Below are 13,170 nucleotides of genomic sequence, written 5' to 3' on the forward strand. Positions count from 1 at the left end.
ACTTGACAGCCCCAAAATTGGAAGTGGTATAAAACAAAACCAGGTACTCGTTCTCATCATAATTCAGGTCCATGTGTTGACACACACTTATATAAAACTTTCACTAAGTGTTGTACTAAATAGGATTTAGTAACCTCTTCTGCAGTTTAGCTCTTGATATCTTGGTAAGAGAAGTCAATGCGTAAGCATGTCAGAAGTCAACGCTATAGTGTAACTACAGTATAACTCTAACAGGGCTTCTAAATACTGTTCACCAGAGTGATGTCTTATAGTTGAATTTCAGTTTCAGCAGGTACTTCAGATTTACCTGAGCAACATCATACACAATATATCTGGGAAGAATGTTAAGGAATAATTACAGTTGTTGATATTAGTAACACAGAAAAAAAACCCAGTCAAACTTCACCTTTGAACTTCAGTTACCAAACAGATGCCTGTGTGATTAAGCAGTTCTAATAGCTCAAACCACAAACCTTTAAATTTGACTTTTCTTTGAATCTGAAAATGTTTTATACCACAGTTAGAAACAAGCAGCTAACAGTCACATGGACAATTAACGGTGGTGCAGCAGGAATTCTGAGTGACAGGCAGGTGAACTGACTGTAGCTCTTGAAGATTACTTTTTGTCAGCCAGAGTCATAACACACATCATCTCTGTCGCTATCTAAACAGTAGAGCCATGTAGCCTAGATGAGATCTGCAGTTACAGACCTGGCATCCACAATTAGAATTGTAGCTCTATTGCTACCTTCCAGCACAAAGTCATTAATGTCTTCTTAATTTCCCACTAAAATGCTCAAACCGGAATCATGGAGAAGAGCTCTACAATGGTTGTCAGTGCTTGTACATTCTATGACTGCACCATTTTGGTTTTTTTTTCAGAAGACAGTCCCAGGTCACTTAATTGTTTCTCAATCCTTTAGGCCTCCAACTTACCTCTAATCCCAATTTTAGATAAAAAGCATCCCCATTAAACACAGTGCAAAACAAAACAAATGCACATCATGTTACTTCAATTAGCTATCATTAGCTGTATCATATTTTATCGTCTGACCAAGACAGATGTTATATTCAAGAAAACTCAAGATAAAAACAGTATTGCCACGAGTTCTGTTGCCAAGACTGCTTGTAAGAAGAAAACAGCTTACCAAGAGAGAAGACAGTTTCTGCACAACCCAGAGGTTGTATTAATGGGTTACTTGCTTCACTGGCAGCAAATAAATTGATCTGGGACCTTAGACATCACTTATTCTTATGACCTCTTGTGAATGTTGAGCACACATTTGAGGGCAATTCTGCCCAGAAAGAGGCTTAATGGCTACATCTCTGATGGGCATCTGAGGTTTACCTCAACACTTGCCAAGGGTCTGGAAAATACAAGAGAAGCTGTGTGATGAGAGACTCCATCAAGCCACAGAGCTGACTTCCTCACCTCCTCCTGGCCAAGCTGGCCAGCCACAGCAGCATGAGGAAGAAACCAGACTGGAGTGACATGAAACCACAGACAGCATTCCTCTCCCGTTGTCCTGGCACGTCTCTGGGGAAAACACTGCTGGGCAGTGTCACCTGGCCACTCCAGTGCCTTCGGGTATTGAGTCCCATTGGGTAACACCTATTTGCTACGTGTATTGTTTCATTTTTCTGCAGAATGACAGTTTCAGTGTGACAACTGTAAAATCATCTCCCTCAGAGAAGAGACTCTAAATTGTCTGCGAGTACTCCAAAGCAGATCTAAATAACAAAATGCAGTGTGCCAGAACTCCTGACAAACATTAGTGAGGTCCTGCCAAACTCAGCAACACTCAAACACAGCGTGCAGCCGACATATAGCAAAGGATACTCGTTATACAGAAGACAGGTATCATTAATTCCTGTTGAGATCCCATTCCCTAACGGAACCTCTACACCACCAAGGGTGGTAGTGGCTGTGGGATCAGGAGCGGTTTTGCCCAAGCCTAGAAAGGGAAAAAACATTAGTTACAAACCTAGAAGGCAAACACAGACTTCGCACATACAGAAAACGACTCAGCCAGCCAAACATGACTTCATATATATTTTCAAACACTGACCAAGTGCAAAAGTCTTCTTAAAAGGAACACAAAGGATATAGTCTCTTTATTCAATTCAGCATCACCATGCTTATGGTACTCGTACTCAGCTACATTAAAAGTGAGAATTTTAGACTTTTGGCTGTTAATTGTCTAATCTGATTGATCAAAGCTAAAGTAAGCCAGACTTACAGCTCTCATATCCTACATCCATTAATGAAAACATGCACATTGCAGCACTTTCAGAAGTATAACAAACCAATTCTTATTCTCTCTAAACTCTTCAATACAAATATGATTTGACATCCACAACAGTATGAGTAGTATGTACTCAAAAAGATGCTAAATCACTTTTTATTCTATTTTAGGCAACTGAGTTTTTAAGCCTCTTAAAACGAATAGTTTAAAAAAAGCCACTCATTACTGAATGTTACTCTTCTGTGCTCTCCCATCTCAGTACAGGAGATAGTCAGGATTACCATTTCTTTTGCTTGAAATAGAGAGCTAAGTCTTTTCTCTCATCTTTTTCTTTTTTTCAGTTCAATATACTGATACTTTTTGCAGATAGAAATGTAATGAGAACAGCTGTTGCATCTGAACTTTTCTTCTTAGATTTTTCCCTTCTCTCCAGGCTTCTAAGGCACTTGTAAAGCTAAACAATTATTCTTCTGATCTATTAAACCTCTCATCTTTCTTCTAAAATACACAGTATTGTTATGATGAAAGCAAGCAGTTGGAGAACGCACCTTACATGTTCTCTTGTGTAATATCAAATGAAAGTTTCCTCCTGAACTTCAGGCAACAAAATAACTTCAGTCTTAACATTCCAAGCGTACTAACTCCCATCTCAAAACACAACATACACACATACAGATGCAATTATACGGCAACATTATGTAAACTCTTAAAGGAAGTATAACTAGGAAATGACTCTAGTTCTCTCCGCTAAGCAGAGAGCCACATGTGAGTTTGCCATCAATAACAGACTACCAGTGACAACCACTAACGCTTACCTTTCACACTGTGTTTTCCCTTGGGCAATTTCGTTATGTGAGAAGCATTCTTTAGCTCGTACCTGGACAACACAAAGAACACACAATAGCATTTTATATTCATTTAAAACTATCTTGGTGATTTATTTTTTTTTTTTAAGCTTCACCTTATGGTGAGTTAATGTAAAGTTAATTTAGATTCTATTCTTCTGGGACTTAACAGCCTTACTTCTTTGTTTCAGTTATCAATTTTAATGATATTACCATTTAGTATAGACCTGCAACACTGCTTTTTTTTTCCCCACCAAATAGCTCTCATTTTAAGAAAAAAAGAAATCTTGTCTCTAAAGAAATTCAAAGCGCACTTTTCTTCCACACTGAAGAAAAGACTTGCAATTTTAGCATCACCTTCTATGATAATTAAGAATGTCCAGCAAGTACTCTTCATAAGTTACTTACATATTTCCAAGGGCAACTTCTCCCAGTAGTATTAAGCCTATGGGATCAGCTTGAGATGTGTGACAGTAGTTGGCACTCTTGGATACCATGTCTGCAAAATAGATGCCCTTTCCGAACATGTAGCCAGTCTGCAAGCAGGAAAAAAAGAAAAAAAAAGAAAAAAGAAAAAAAAAATTGATTGGGACACTAAAACAAAGGCATTGAATCCACCTGGCTGAGCTCTCAGGAGAGCAAAGCTGCAATTCAAGCTCTTGTGGGACACCAGTCAGCAATCCACTCTGGACACACAATGCTGCCTGCATGCTGAGAGATAACACTGAACCCTCCCCATACAGTAATTCTCCTATTTAAGTTGTCTCCGACTGTGGCCACCTCTGGGCATAGGGATGGAGGCAGTCAGAGAAGCTATCTGTTCAACGTACCACAGGAGCTTCAGGGGGAGCTATCCGGAGACCCTGTGAGAGGATACCAGCGAAGTTGGTGGTGCGGGAACCGTGCCACAGCAGCTGGCGATTATGAAGCTGCTTAAACGGCTTGTAACGCTGACTCTCTCCTTCACGCTCAATCCTGAAGATCTGCAATTCAAAAAGGGACAGGAGAAAAAGAACAACCAAGCAAATAAACGGTTACCTTCATGCAACTAATCAGATAGAAAAAAAAATAAATCATCTAGTCTTGAATACACACTAATCCGCTCAGAAAAATTGATCTAGATGGTTTTTAGTATTTGCAGTTTGCTATGTCATGCTAGCAAAAAAGAGGGAGCATTGATCACACAGTACTTGTTATTGATTACTTCTCCACCTTCCCTTCCGCATTTTCATGAGACCATAGTTTTTTGAAAAATCATTCATTGAACTAAGGCTCAATTTTAGATGATGATTACTCCTCCACCTCCTTTTTCAGGCCAATTAAATTAAAATAAAACCACACCCCCCAAGATACCTCAGTACGCTCAGACTCATCTCTGCCTAGACTTCTGCTATTGTATTAAACAGCAACTGGTCTATCAAACCATCCCTTCAACAAAGGAAACTAGATAAGCTACTCAAAAATAAAACCGTGAACAAGTAAGTTGACTTAGAAGAGTCCATCTTCACAAACTTAAACCCCAGCTTTGCCCAGCTTACATCCACAACTTTGAGATCATATGCGTTGTGAGTAGCAGCATGAGTATTTTTCACATATTGTTTAATAATCTTGGCTTCTTCTGAATCTTTGTCAACAACCTGCGAAGATGCAAACAAGAGAAGTTTATTTAGCACACAAACTAGCAGGCTTCTTATAGCATGATGACATCTACCACATGCTTGCAACTCACCAGTTTAAGTCTCCTTTATAATGTCAGTGGAGATTTATTCCCAGCTAGAGAAGATGTACAGGTATACAGACAGCACTTAGACAAAGAATGTCTCAGATAGGAAGGCACCTCTGGAAACTGAGATGATTTCCAACTCCCCTGCTCAAAGCAGGTCAGCTGGAGCAGGTTGCCAAGGGCTGGGTACAGTCAGGCTTTCAACACCCTCAAGAATGGAGCCTTTGCAGCCTCTTTGGGCAACCTCTTCCAGTATTTGACCACCCTCACAGTAAACAAAAAAACCCCAAACAACCCCAAACAAAACACCATCAACAACAAAAGCTTTCTCTTCTGTTTAAACACCATTTCCTGTATTTCAATTTGTGCCCATTGCCTCTTGCCACTGGATACCACTGCAAAGAGTGCCTTCTTCTTCGCTCCCTTCCCCCATCAGATATGCACAGACATTGATATCCCAAGCCTTCTTTTCTCCAGGTTAAAAAGCCCCAGCTCTTCCAGCATCTCCTCGTACAAAACACGCTCCAGTCCCTTAACCATCTCAGTGGCCCTTCACTGAAATCATGCCAATACAGCTACCCACTTACAATTTAGGTGATTTGTTGTACTCTAAACTGAATACAAGCTGATGTCCTGTTTCAGTCACTCATTTCCTTTTATTCCCTTTACCTTAATATCAGTTCGAAGTTTTTCATAATTGATGTCAATTGGGTCTTTATCTCCATCTTCATTTCCACCTCTGAGAAGGCTGTAAGCAACCTCGATGTCAAGCAAATTGTCCAACATCTGCACTTTAGCCTGAAGAATTTGAAGAGGTTATTTCACTTGTGCCTTTGACATGTTCAGAATAATCTTAGAATACTCCAAATTATAGAAGTGTATGTGAAGCACTGGCCATATACTGCCATCTAACAACACAGCACATGGCCTTTTTTAAAAAAAAAAATAAATACATACACTTTAATATACTAAAACATACATACACATATATAGACTATAATATATAACATATATATCTTCTAATACCTTACATATCTAATTATTTGTATACGTATACCCAGATATATGTACATAAACAAACAAGCAAAAAGATATTCTGAAGAAAAACAAGCTTAACCTCATGAAAGCATGAAGTTAGTCTTAAAACCTCACAAATTCTCTGTGTTAGATGTCTGATAGCAGACCTGTTGCCTGCAAACAACATATTGTTTTTAGTCAATACCTGAATGTATTCCAGGTTATTCAGGAGAGGTGGTTTCTTCATCCCAAAGTCATGAGGAATTAGAGTATAGAAGCGGTTGGAGAGGTCCAAGATCTGGGATTCTGAACCACTGTCAGAAACTGCCTAGACAAGACAACAAGCACCAAAGAAAGTTACTAAGTACGATTAAGTCTCCATAGCAATAGATACACACAAGGTATTTGAGGACTTACACACAGAATCATAGAATGGCTTGGGTTGGAACGAGACCTTAAAGATCATCTAGTTCCAAACCCCTTCCATGGGCAGGGACACCTTCCACGAGATCAGGTTGCTCAAAACCTCACCCAACCTGGCCTTGAACACTTCCAGTGACGGGGGCAGTCACAACTTCTCTGGGCAACCTGTTCCAGTGTTTCACCACCCTCAATGTAAAACATTTCTTCCTTATATCTAATCTAAATCTGCCCTCTTCCAGTTTAAAGTCATTGCCCCTTTTCCTATCACTACATGCCCTTGTAAAAAGTCCCTCTCCAGCTTTCCTGTAGGCCCCCTTTAAGTACTGGAAGACTGCTGTGAGTGTTTTCGTGGCTCTTCCTGTTTCTGTCTCAGGTTGGGCAGAGCATGACACCACCAGGCTATCTCTTTCTCAGACTCCCTGATGCTCCTTAATCAACACCAACAGTAGTTGGCAACAACAATAGTAGCAGCAGCAACACAAATAAGTGTTAATGCTGAAACTCTTATAGAACTAAAAAGGGCAATTCTATTTAATTATTCTGTGTATAGTAAGTTGTGGTACTTGCACAGAAATACACAGAATATCTGGTTTAAGAAAAATCTAATGGAGATTATGTTTCTGGAAGGTAAAATAAAGGCTTCTAGATATCAAAGGTGTGCACGTCCTTGGCAAGGTTCTGATCTACTCTAACAACTGAAGTAAAACTTCCTGTATCTATGCTTTGTCAGTGAGCTCATGACAAAAAATGGGGTATGCAGGTACACTTTTGCAAGCTGTTCAGGCAATACTATGTAGTGATTCTTGGAATGATACAGATCATGATGTGTAAATATAGTAATGTCATCAAGCCAGACCCTTTCCTGTGTCAGCTTAACCTTTACTCTCATCCTTGAACAGACTCCTCTAGGGTGGAAACACCAGCTCGCTACTAGATCAAGACCCCGGTTTCATTTGCTCAACTGCCATTTATGTCTGGCTCAGCCTGAAGTTTATGCTAAAATAGCGTTAAGGATACAAGTACTGCCCAAACTGGTACAACAGTGAAGAGAACTAACTAGTTACCCATGGAAGCCACATCCTCTTCTCCAGCAAGAGAGAGCACAGATCTTTATACACACAGCTCGGCATTCACCCCACTGAGAGCCTAAAACAACTCCTGAATTCCCCTCTTGCTCTAACATCCCTTTCATACCTGCTGAACCTCGTTCAGGATGGAGTATGCACTCTGGATCTGTCGCTTGCTCAGTTTTCCCAATGGCATCTTCTGCAGGTCAATCTGATGAAGATTTAAACAATTAAACCAGAATTTCACTACATTGAAACCATTGCAACATTCCCTCCCTAGCTTCTACAGAACAACTCTCTCCATCCTGGTAGGACTGACCACACAAAGAATGGAAACATTTCAGACTTGGTATTAATCTCTGTGGATTGCGAATGATTCCAGAAAGACAGTACAGGCTATCCAGAAAGACAGTACATGCTACTGAGAAGACATCCTATAAACAATGGAATACTGCAAGAGGAAACTAACCACACATGCTAGAGTGACACAAAAATAGGGTACTGAGCGGCTGGCTAGAAGTTTAATATTGACCTAGTGTCAGATGGATTCCTCTGTCACTTCAGTAACCATACATTTCGGGCTGGCAAACAAGCAAACAATGAAACAACTCTTGTTCATAAGATCATCTGTATCTCTAGGTACAACCTAGACACCTTCTTCCAACTTTACCCTACAATTATCAAGGATCAAACGCAAAGACGTTATACGATGCTTCATATCCATTAATGAAAAACGCACCAAAAAATGCAAGGAAGTTAAAAGCAATGTCTTGGTTGCCTGCTTTTATCCACTGATTTAATTTCTATGTTGCTCTTGCTTGAGTATTGATGGATCTTGGGAGAGTTTCATATTTGCATTAAATCCTTGCATAGTTAAGAATGCAAAAACATTCAACAAAAGTCAAGTCCAACGGAGACTTTCACAAAGATCATACGCACGGACTCTGGACTCTTGACAGTACTCATCATACACTCTGCAGGTCAAACTAGCTTTTACTTAATTTGATGGGTTTAAGATTCAGCTGAAGCACAGAAGGTCCTATGAAACTACGTATATCACATACCATCTGGATAAGTTCCACAATGTATTTATTCACTATCGAGCTAGGAAATGCAGCTTTATGCAAATGTTTTCTGCAAGCTGAACTCAGAAGGCTCTTCCAAGCTACAGACTGGTGTGAGAGCCCTGAGGTGATTTTTTTGTATGGAGATTTCCATCCTGTACTGGGCTTCGGAGAATTTTCACCTTTAGCTGCAACTAAGCATACATAAAGCCAGATACTAAGAAAAGCCAAGATAGATTGCAAGAGAGAAGACAGGTTTCAGAACTTATCATGTCTTGTGGACAAAAGAGTCACAAATCCAAGATTATAACCTAATGAAAAACAACTTGCAATAGAATAGTAGCTCCCAAACTTTTGAGTCACACATATAAGCACTAACACAAAATGTCAACACCTATAAACAATAGATGTTATATAACAATATAAATATACATTGTTAATATATTAATATAATTAATATATCATTACATAATTATAATATCATTATTAACATTATACAATATATTATTTATTATATAATATATAATTATCATATATTATAATTATAACTATAGTATTAATAATTATTATATAATTAATTTTATATTAATATAATAATTATAATATAATTAATATATAATTATTATTAATAAAATAATAAATACAAACAATATAAACACGTGCTCTAACAATGTGATTGAGTAATATATCTCTTACAGAGCCCACATAAGCAAAAGGGCTGGAGTTTGTGTCTCTTATGAGACATGGGAGGCGAACGGAGCCCTGCAGAGCTAATATAAAGCTGAAGTGCATCCAAAGCTTTATCATTAGATGCATCGAAAGAGCACAGCAGCCAAGGGGTTGGGTCTAAAACAACAGCACTGCAATTACTGCCAGATGCGTTGAGGGTAACATGAAGAATTAGCTCCACATCACAGACGTGTGCACCAAGACTGTCGTGACAGGCAAAGGGAGGTGTTTGCCTTCCACCCAGGCAAGAGAGGACACAGCACTAGAGTAGACACAGCCCTCTAACTAGCCTTTTCATGTAAGGCAATGACATAGATGACTGTAATAAACCCCTGCATGCTTGGTGAGGTAAAACTCTTGAAAGCTAAATTCGAAGCAGGAGGAGAAATACATCAGACGAATCTATTGTCATGTAATGGAAAGACTAAGAATTTGCTACAGTTTTGTCAGAGTGAGAGTGCCTGGATGCAATGAAATACTTGAGATCAGGCTGATTAAAGGAACCAAGCAGCCATTTTCAGAGGATGCACAGAAACCTCAAACTAGGAAAAACATTATTTCCTCTAATGGAAAACAGCTGTTCAGCAGCAACAGTACAGTAAGATAAATCTAATAGGAAGACAGGCCCATCTGGACTCCCAGGTCTCCTGCAGATCTGCAGCTGGTGCGGATTAACATAGTTTGAACAGAGTTCCACAAAGCCAGAAGACATCAGATGATTATCAGTTCAGAGTCTTTAGCCATTTTCAGGTACAAACAACTACTAATATTTTAGAAGACTTTGATGTAAAGAACCTCTGAATATATAGAAGAAAACAATTAACCCAAGATACCAGAAAACTCTGGGCAAGCCATCTGAAAGCTTTCAGATAAGTTGTATGAAATGGTGCAAAGCCTATTCTGAAAAGTAAATACACAAAATATTGATGCAGAGAGCAAACAACAGCTGCTTGAATATGATGTCTTAGAGCAGGATAACTAAGCTGGCTGAAGAAAACAGAAATTTGTTATTTAGAATTAATCTCGTTTGAGTGGCTGTATTAAAACAAACTGCAGGATCTCTGAACACCAGTAAAACTTCTATGTGAGGAGAGTCAGACGACACTACCAGACCACTCTCTGAAAGCTTGTTAGAAGCATGGATCAAGTAGTATGTAGGAAAGAAGAACGGATGGAAATAGGGTATCATTAGATCAAATGAGAAATACAACAAAAATCTTAAGTTTGGCCCTGTTCGGAAGAGGATCTGGACTGTCAAACAACTTCATTAGTGCATGTATCAACTGGCAGCGTTTCTCAAGTCTGAGCCGCATGCTTGTTTGCTACCTGAATTAGTGGTAGTACTGCCCCCCACCAAAATGTGGTTCACCACTCACAAAAAAGAAGTGCCTCCTGCCTCCCATCACCAGAAAATTGGCTATTTGTGTTAATATTTTAAAAGCATTCAATGAACAGTGGTCATGATACACGCGTCACTGGAAAAAACAGAGAATGAGCAGTGATCCCAGGACCTGCAGATGAGTTTCTCAAAGGCTTGTTAAGTTGAAGATGCTGATATAGACATTTCTCACTGAAGAACAAAGAATGCACCCATGTTTTAAAAACTGCACACATCCTAAGTTATGACTTCTGGTGCTTGGCAAATTCTGGTCAGACTCTTGCCCTTATTTTAAGGCTCATCTAAAACTCAGACTGACTTCTGGGAAGTATGATGCACCCTGGACTGCAAGGAACTTGCTTCTGGCTGTGTATGATGTAAAGAAACAAAGGAGGGTTAGAAGCGAGAAATATGAACGTGTGTGGTCACCTCAAATTCCACCATCGCTTTCTTCATGCTCTCCACATCAAAAATCATCTTAATAAGGTCTTGGATTGGCTTAGCAAGTTTCGATTTAGTCCCAGCACTCACTGTCAGTTTCCTGACAGCTTCTTCATCCTGGCAGGTAAAAATAGTATCAGAATTAGCAAAATCACAAAGGATAAAAGTAACAGGCTGGCTGCCATGGCAACAACTCAAAACCAATTTAGTGTATGCATACTATGACTAGCCTGAAGTTCATGAGGAGCGTGGGACATTGCTGACATTTTGGAATAAAGAGGGTTTAAAAATCCACCTATTCAGCAATTTGGCAGATATTATTTCAAGAGGCAGCACTGTAAAACATAAGCAGAATTAAGGGAACACAAACTCTGTATGCATCTCTGTTTCACCTTAGGCAACAGTATTAATTACTTTTTCTGCAAGCTTTCTGCTGCTGAAATGAAAAAATTTCGCTGAGATGAAAAAATGACTGTTTACTTTGCTGCTTTTAAAAAACACACAAACAAAACAGAGATGTAATAACTAGTTTTGCTAAGTTTTTGTAATAAAAACTGTCATAGATGAGTACAGGAAACATCAATTAGCCATAATATCATCTAGATGCTTTCGTGGATAGAGCACTGCACCAATAAAGCACCTGCCAGATGCTTAAGAATATCTCTGTACCTTGCAGTGTAACAGACACTTTGCCGCTGCAATATTCAAATTTCTAGAAATAAAGCTAAGCATGGAGTACTTCATGCTGAAGGATGACAACCAGTAATTTGGCCACAGAAAAATGCAGTGGCTTGAAAATATGTCCTCTGGTATCTTTATAGCTATTAACAGCATCCAACTATTTCATCTGAAAAGAGTTTAAGTTATGGGTATGTCTTTAAATAAGCGCACAAACACCCACTGGGGAGAAGGAAGAGAATTCTTCTTTAGCATAGCTGTCTACATAGCCAAATCTTACTAGCGACGAATAATTTCTTTCTCAGCCGGCTCAATATGTGCACTAAGCAAAGGAGTTGCTTCACCCTTTGCAAGGATTTTGGATGCGAAAGACAGATGCGAAACATCTATTTTAAATAAAAGAAAATGGTGTTTCAGACAGAAGTATGTGAAATGACTGCTGAATTAAGTTCAAACTAACATCCTTAGCATTACAGAGTAGACAGGCATGAGCACTAAAGGGACTTCACACTTGACAACGCGAAACTACACAGTTTCCCAACACATCTGTTGTAATGCATGACACTCATTGACCTACAGCTTGCTTTCTGTAGCACACAGAAGATGCAATAGTTGCGCCTGCACTTCATTCCTCAGGTTCCTTAACTGCAAGTGATCCAACAGCAAGCACAAAACAGAACAGCTAGAGGAAAGCAGCTGAGCAATGCTCCACCTGGTATAGGATCGTTTCAGTTACCTGCCCATAATCTATTTCCAGCGGGTAGAATTTTTTGGGATATTTAGTGAAGTTCTTTGAATGCCAAGAATTGCCAGTTTTCTCTTCATACAAATTCAGGAAGTGTTCAACGGCATCTTCTTTTGAGGGCATCTGCTCCAGCTTGTTACTCCCAATTACAGTGCCCACGCGACCCCAAGATCTGAACACCCAGTACCTAGAGAAGTAAATCAGGAGAAAAGAACAGACATAAGATACTCTGGCTCTAGATCTCAGTCCAAATGAAACTGATCCTGTGACAATCATGCAACTGCAGGCAAATCAGCCATTTGCATACTGCTAATTTTATGGAAGACAATCTCTGCCAGCGACTGCGGAAGAGTAACAGAAAAGCCACCAGAGAGCGTTATGTCCAAGAAGTGGTGTAAAAAATTGCCCAGAGTTAACACTCCAGACCTACAGCCCTGAGGATAAACGCGTGCACACCAGGAATAGAGAGGCTAGAATCATTTCAGTGCTAATGTTTCACAAATACAAATTTTCAGGCCATTGGGATCATTTATTTGAAAAACAAACACCATGCATCTTTAACCCTCTAGTCCTAGAGTTCAGATTTTCGGAGAAATCAAAAGTAATTTAAGTATTTGTTTTTATTCCTGACACCCTTTGGGAGAGCTTCCATATTGCTTACAATCAACCAACCTTTCCCATTTATCAGGCATGAAACACAGACATGGAGATCCCTCCACGTACTGAATGACAGATCCAGATATAAACCCCACATACAAGAGCCAGCAACAAAAGCTTAGTATGAACATAGTAAAGTGCAATAAATCCAAAGCTG

The 13,170-nt window shown here is 39.4% G+C and overlaps 1 protein-coding gene across 2 annotated transcripts in view; it reads right to left on the reverse strand.

Moving 5' to 3' along the window:
* Positions 1-239: 239 nt before the first annotated feature.
* PARP1 (poly(ADP-ribose) polymerase 1) overlaps positions 240-13,170 on the reverse strand; it is a 34,116-nt gene continuing 21,185 nt past the window's right edge. For both annotated transcript variants that reach the window (XM_086629822.1, XM_086629815.1), the window contains exons 13-23: positions 12,348-12,543; positions 10,922-11,050; positions 7,449-7,532; positions 6,037-6,159; positions 5,484-5,612; positions 4,630-4,728; positions 3,922-4,074; positions 3,500-3,627; positions 3,062-3,123; positions 1,841-1,955; positions 240-332 (exon numbers count right to left, since the gene is read on the reverse strand). In XM_086629822.1, the coding sequence (XP_086485948.1) occupies positions 251-332; positions 1,841-1,955; positions 3,062-3,123; positions 3,500-3,627; positions 3,922-4,074; positions 4,630-4,728; positions 5,484-5,612; positions 6,037-6,159; positions 7,449-7,532; positions 10,922-11,050; positions 12,348-12,543 (1,300 nt within the window). In that variant the 3' untranslated portion in view covers positions 240-250. The remainder of the gene's footprint in view (positions 333-1,840; positions 1,956-3,061; positions 3,124-3,499; positions 3,628-3,921; positions 4,075-4,629; positions 4,729-5,483; positions 5,613-6,036; positions 6,160-7,448; positions 7,533-10,921; positions 11,051-12,347; positions 12,544-13,170) is intronic.

The sequence above is a fragment of the Tauraco erythrolophus genome, chromosome 2 (genome assembly GCF_009769465.1).
Source record: "Tauraco erythrolophus isolate bTauEry1 chromosome 2, bTauEry1.pri, whole genome shotgun sequence".
Classification (NCBI taxonomy): Eukaryota; Metazoa; Chordata; class Aves; order Musophagiformes; family Musophagidae; genus Tauraco; species Tauraco erythrolophus.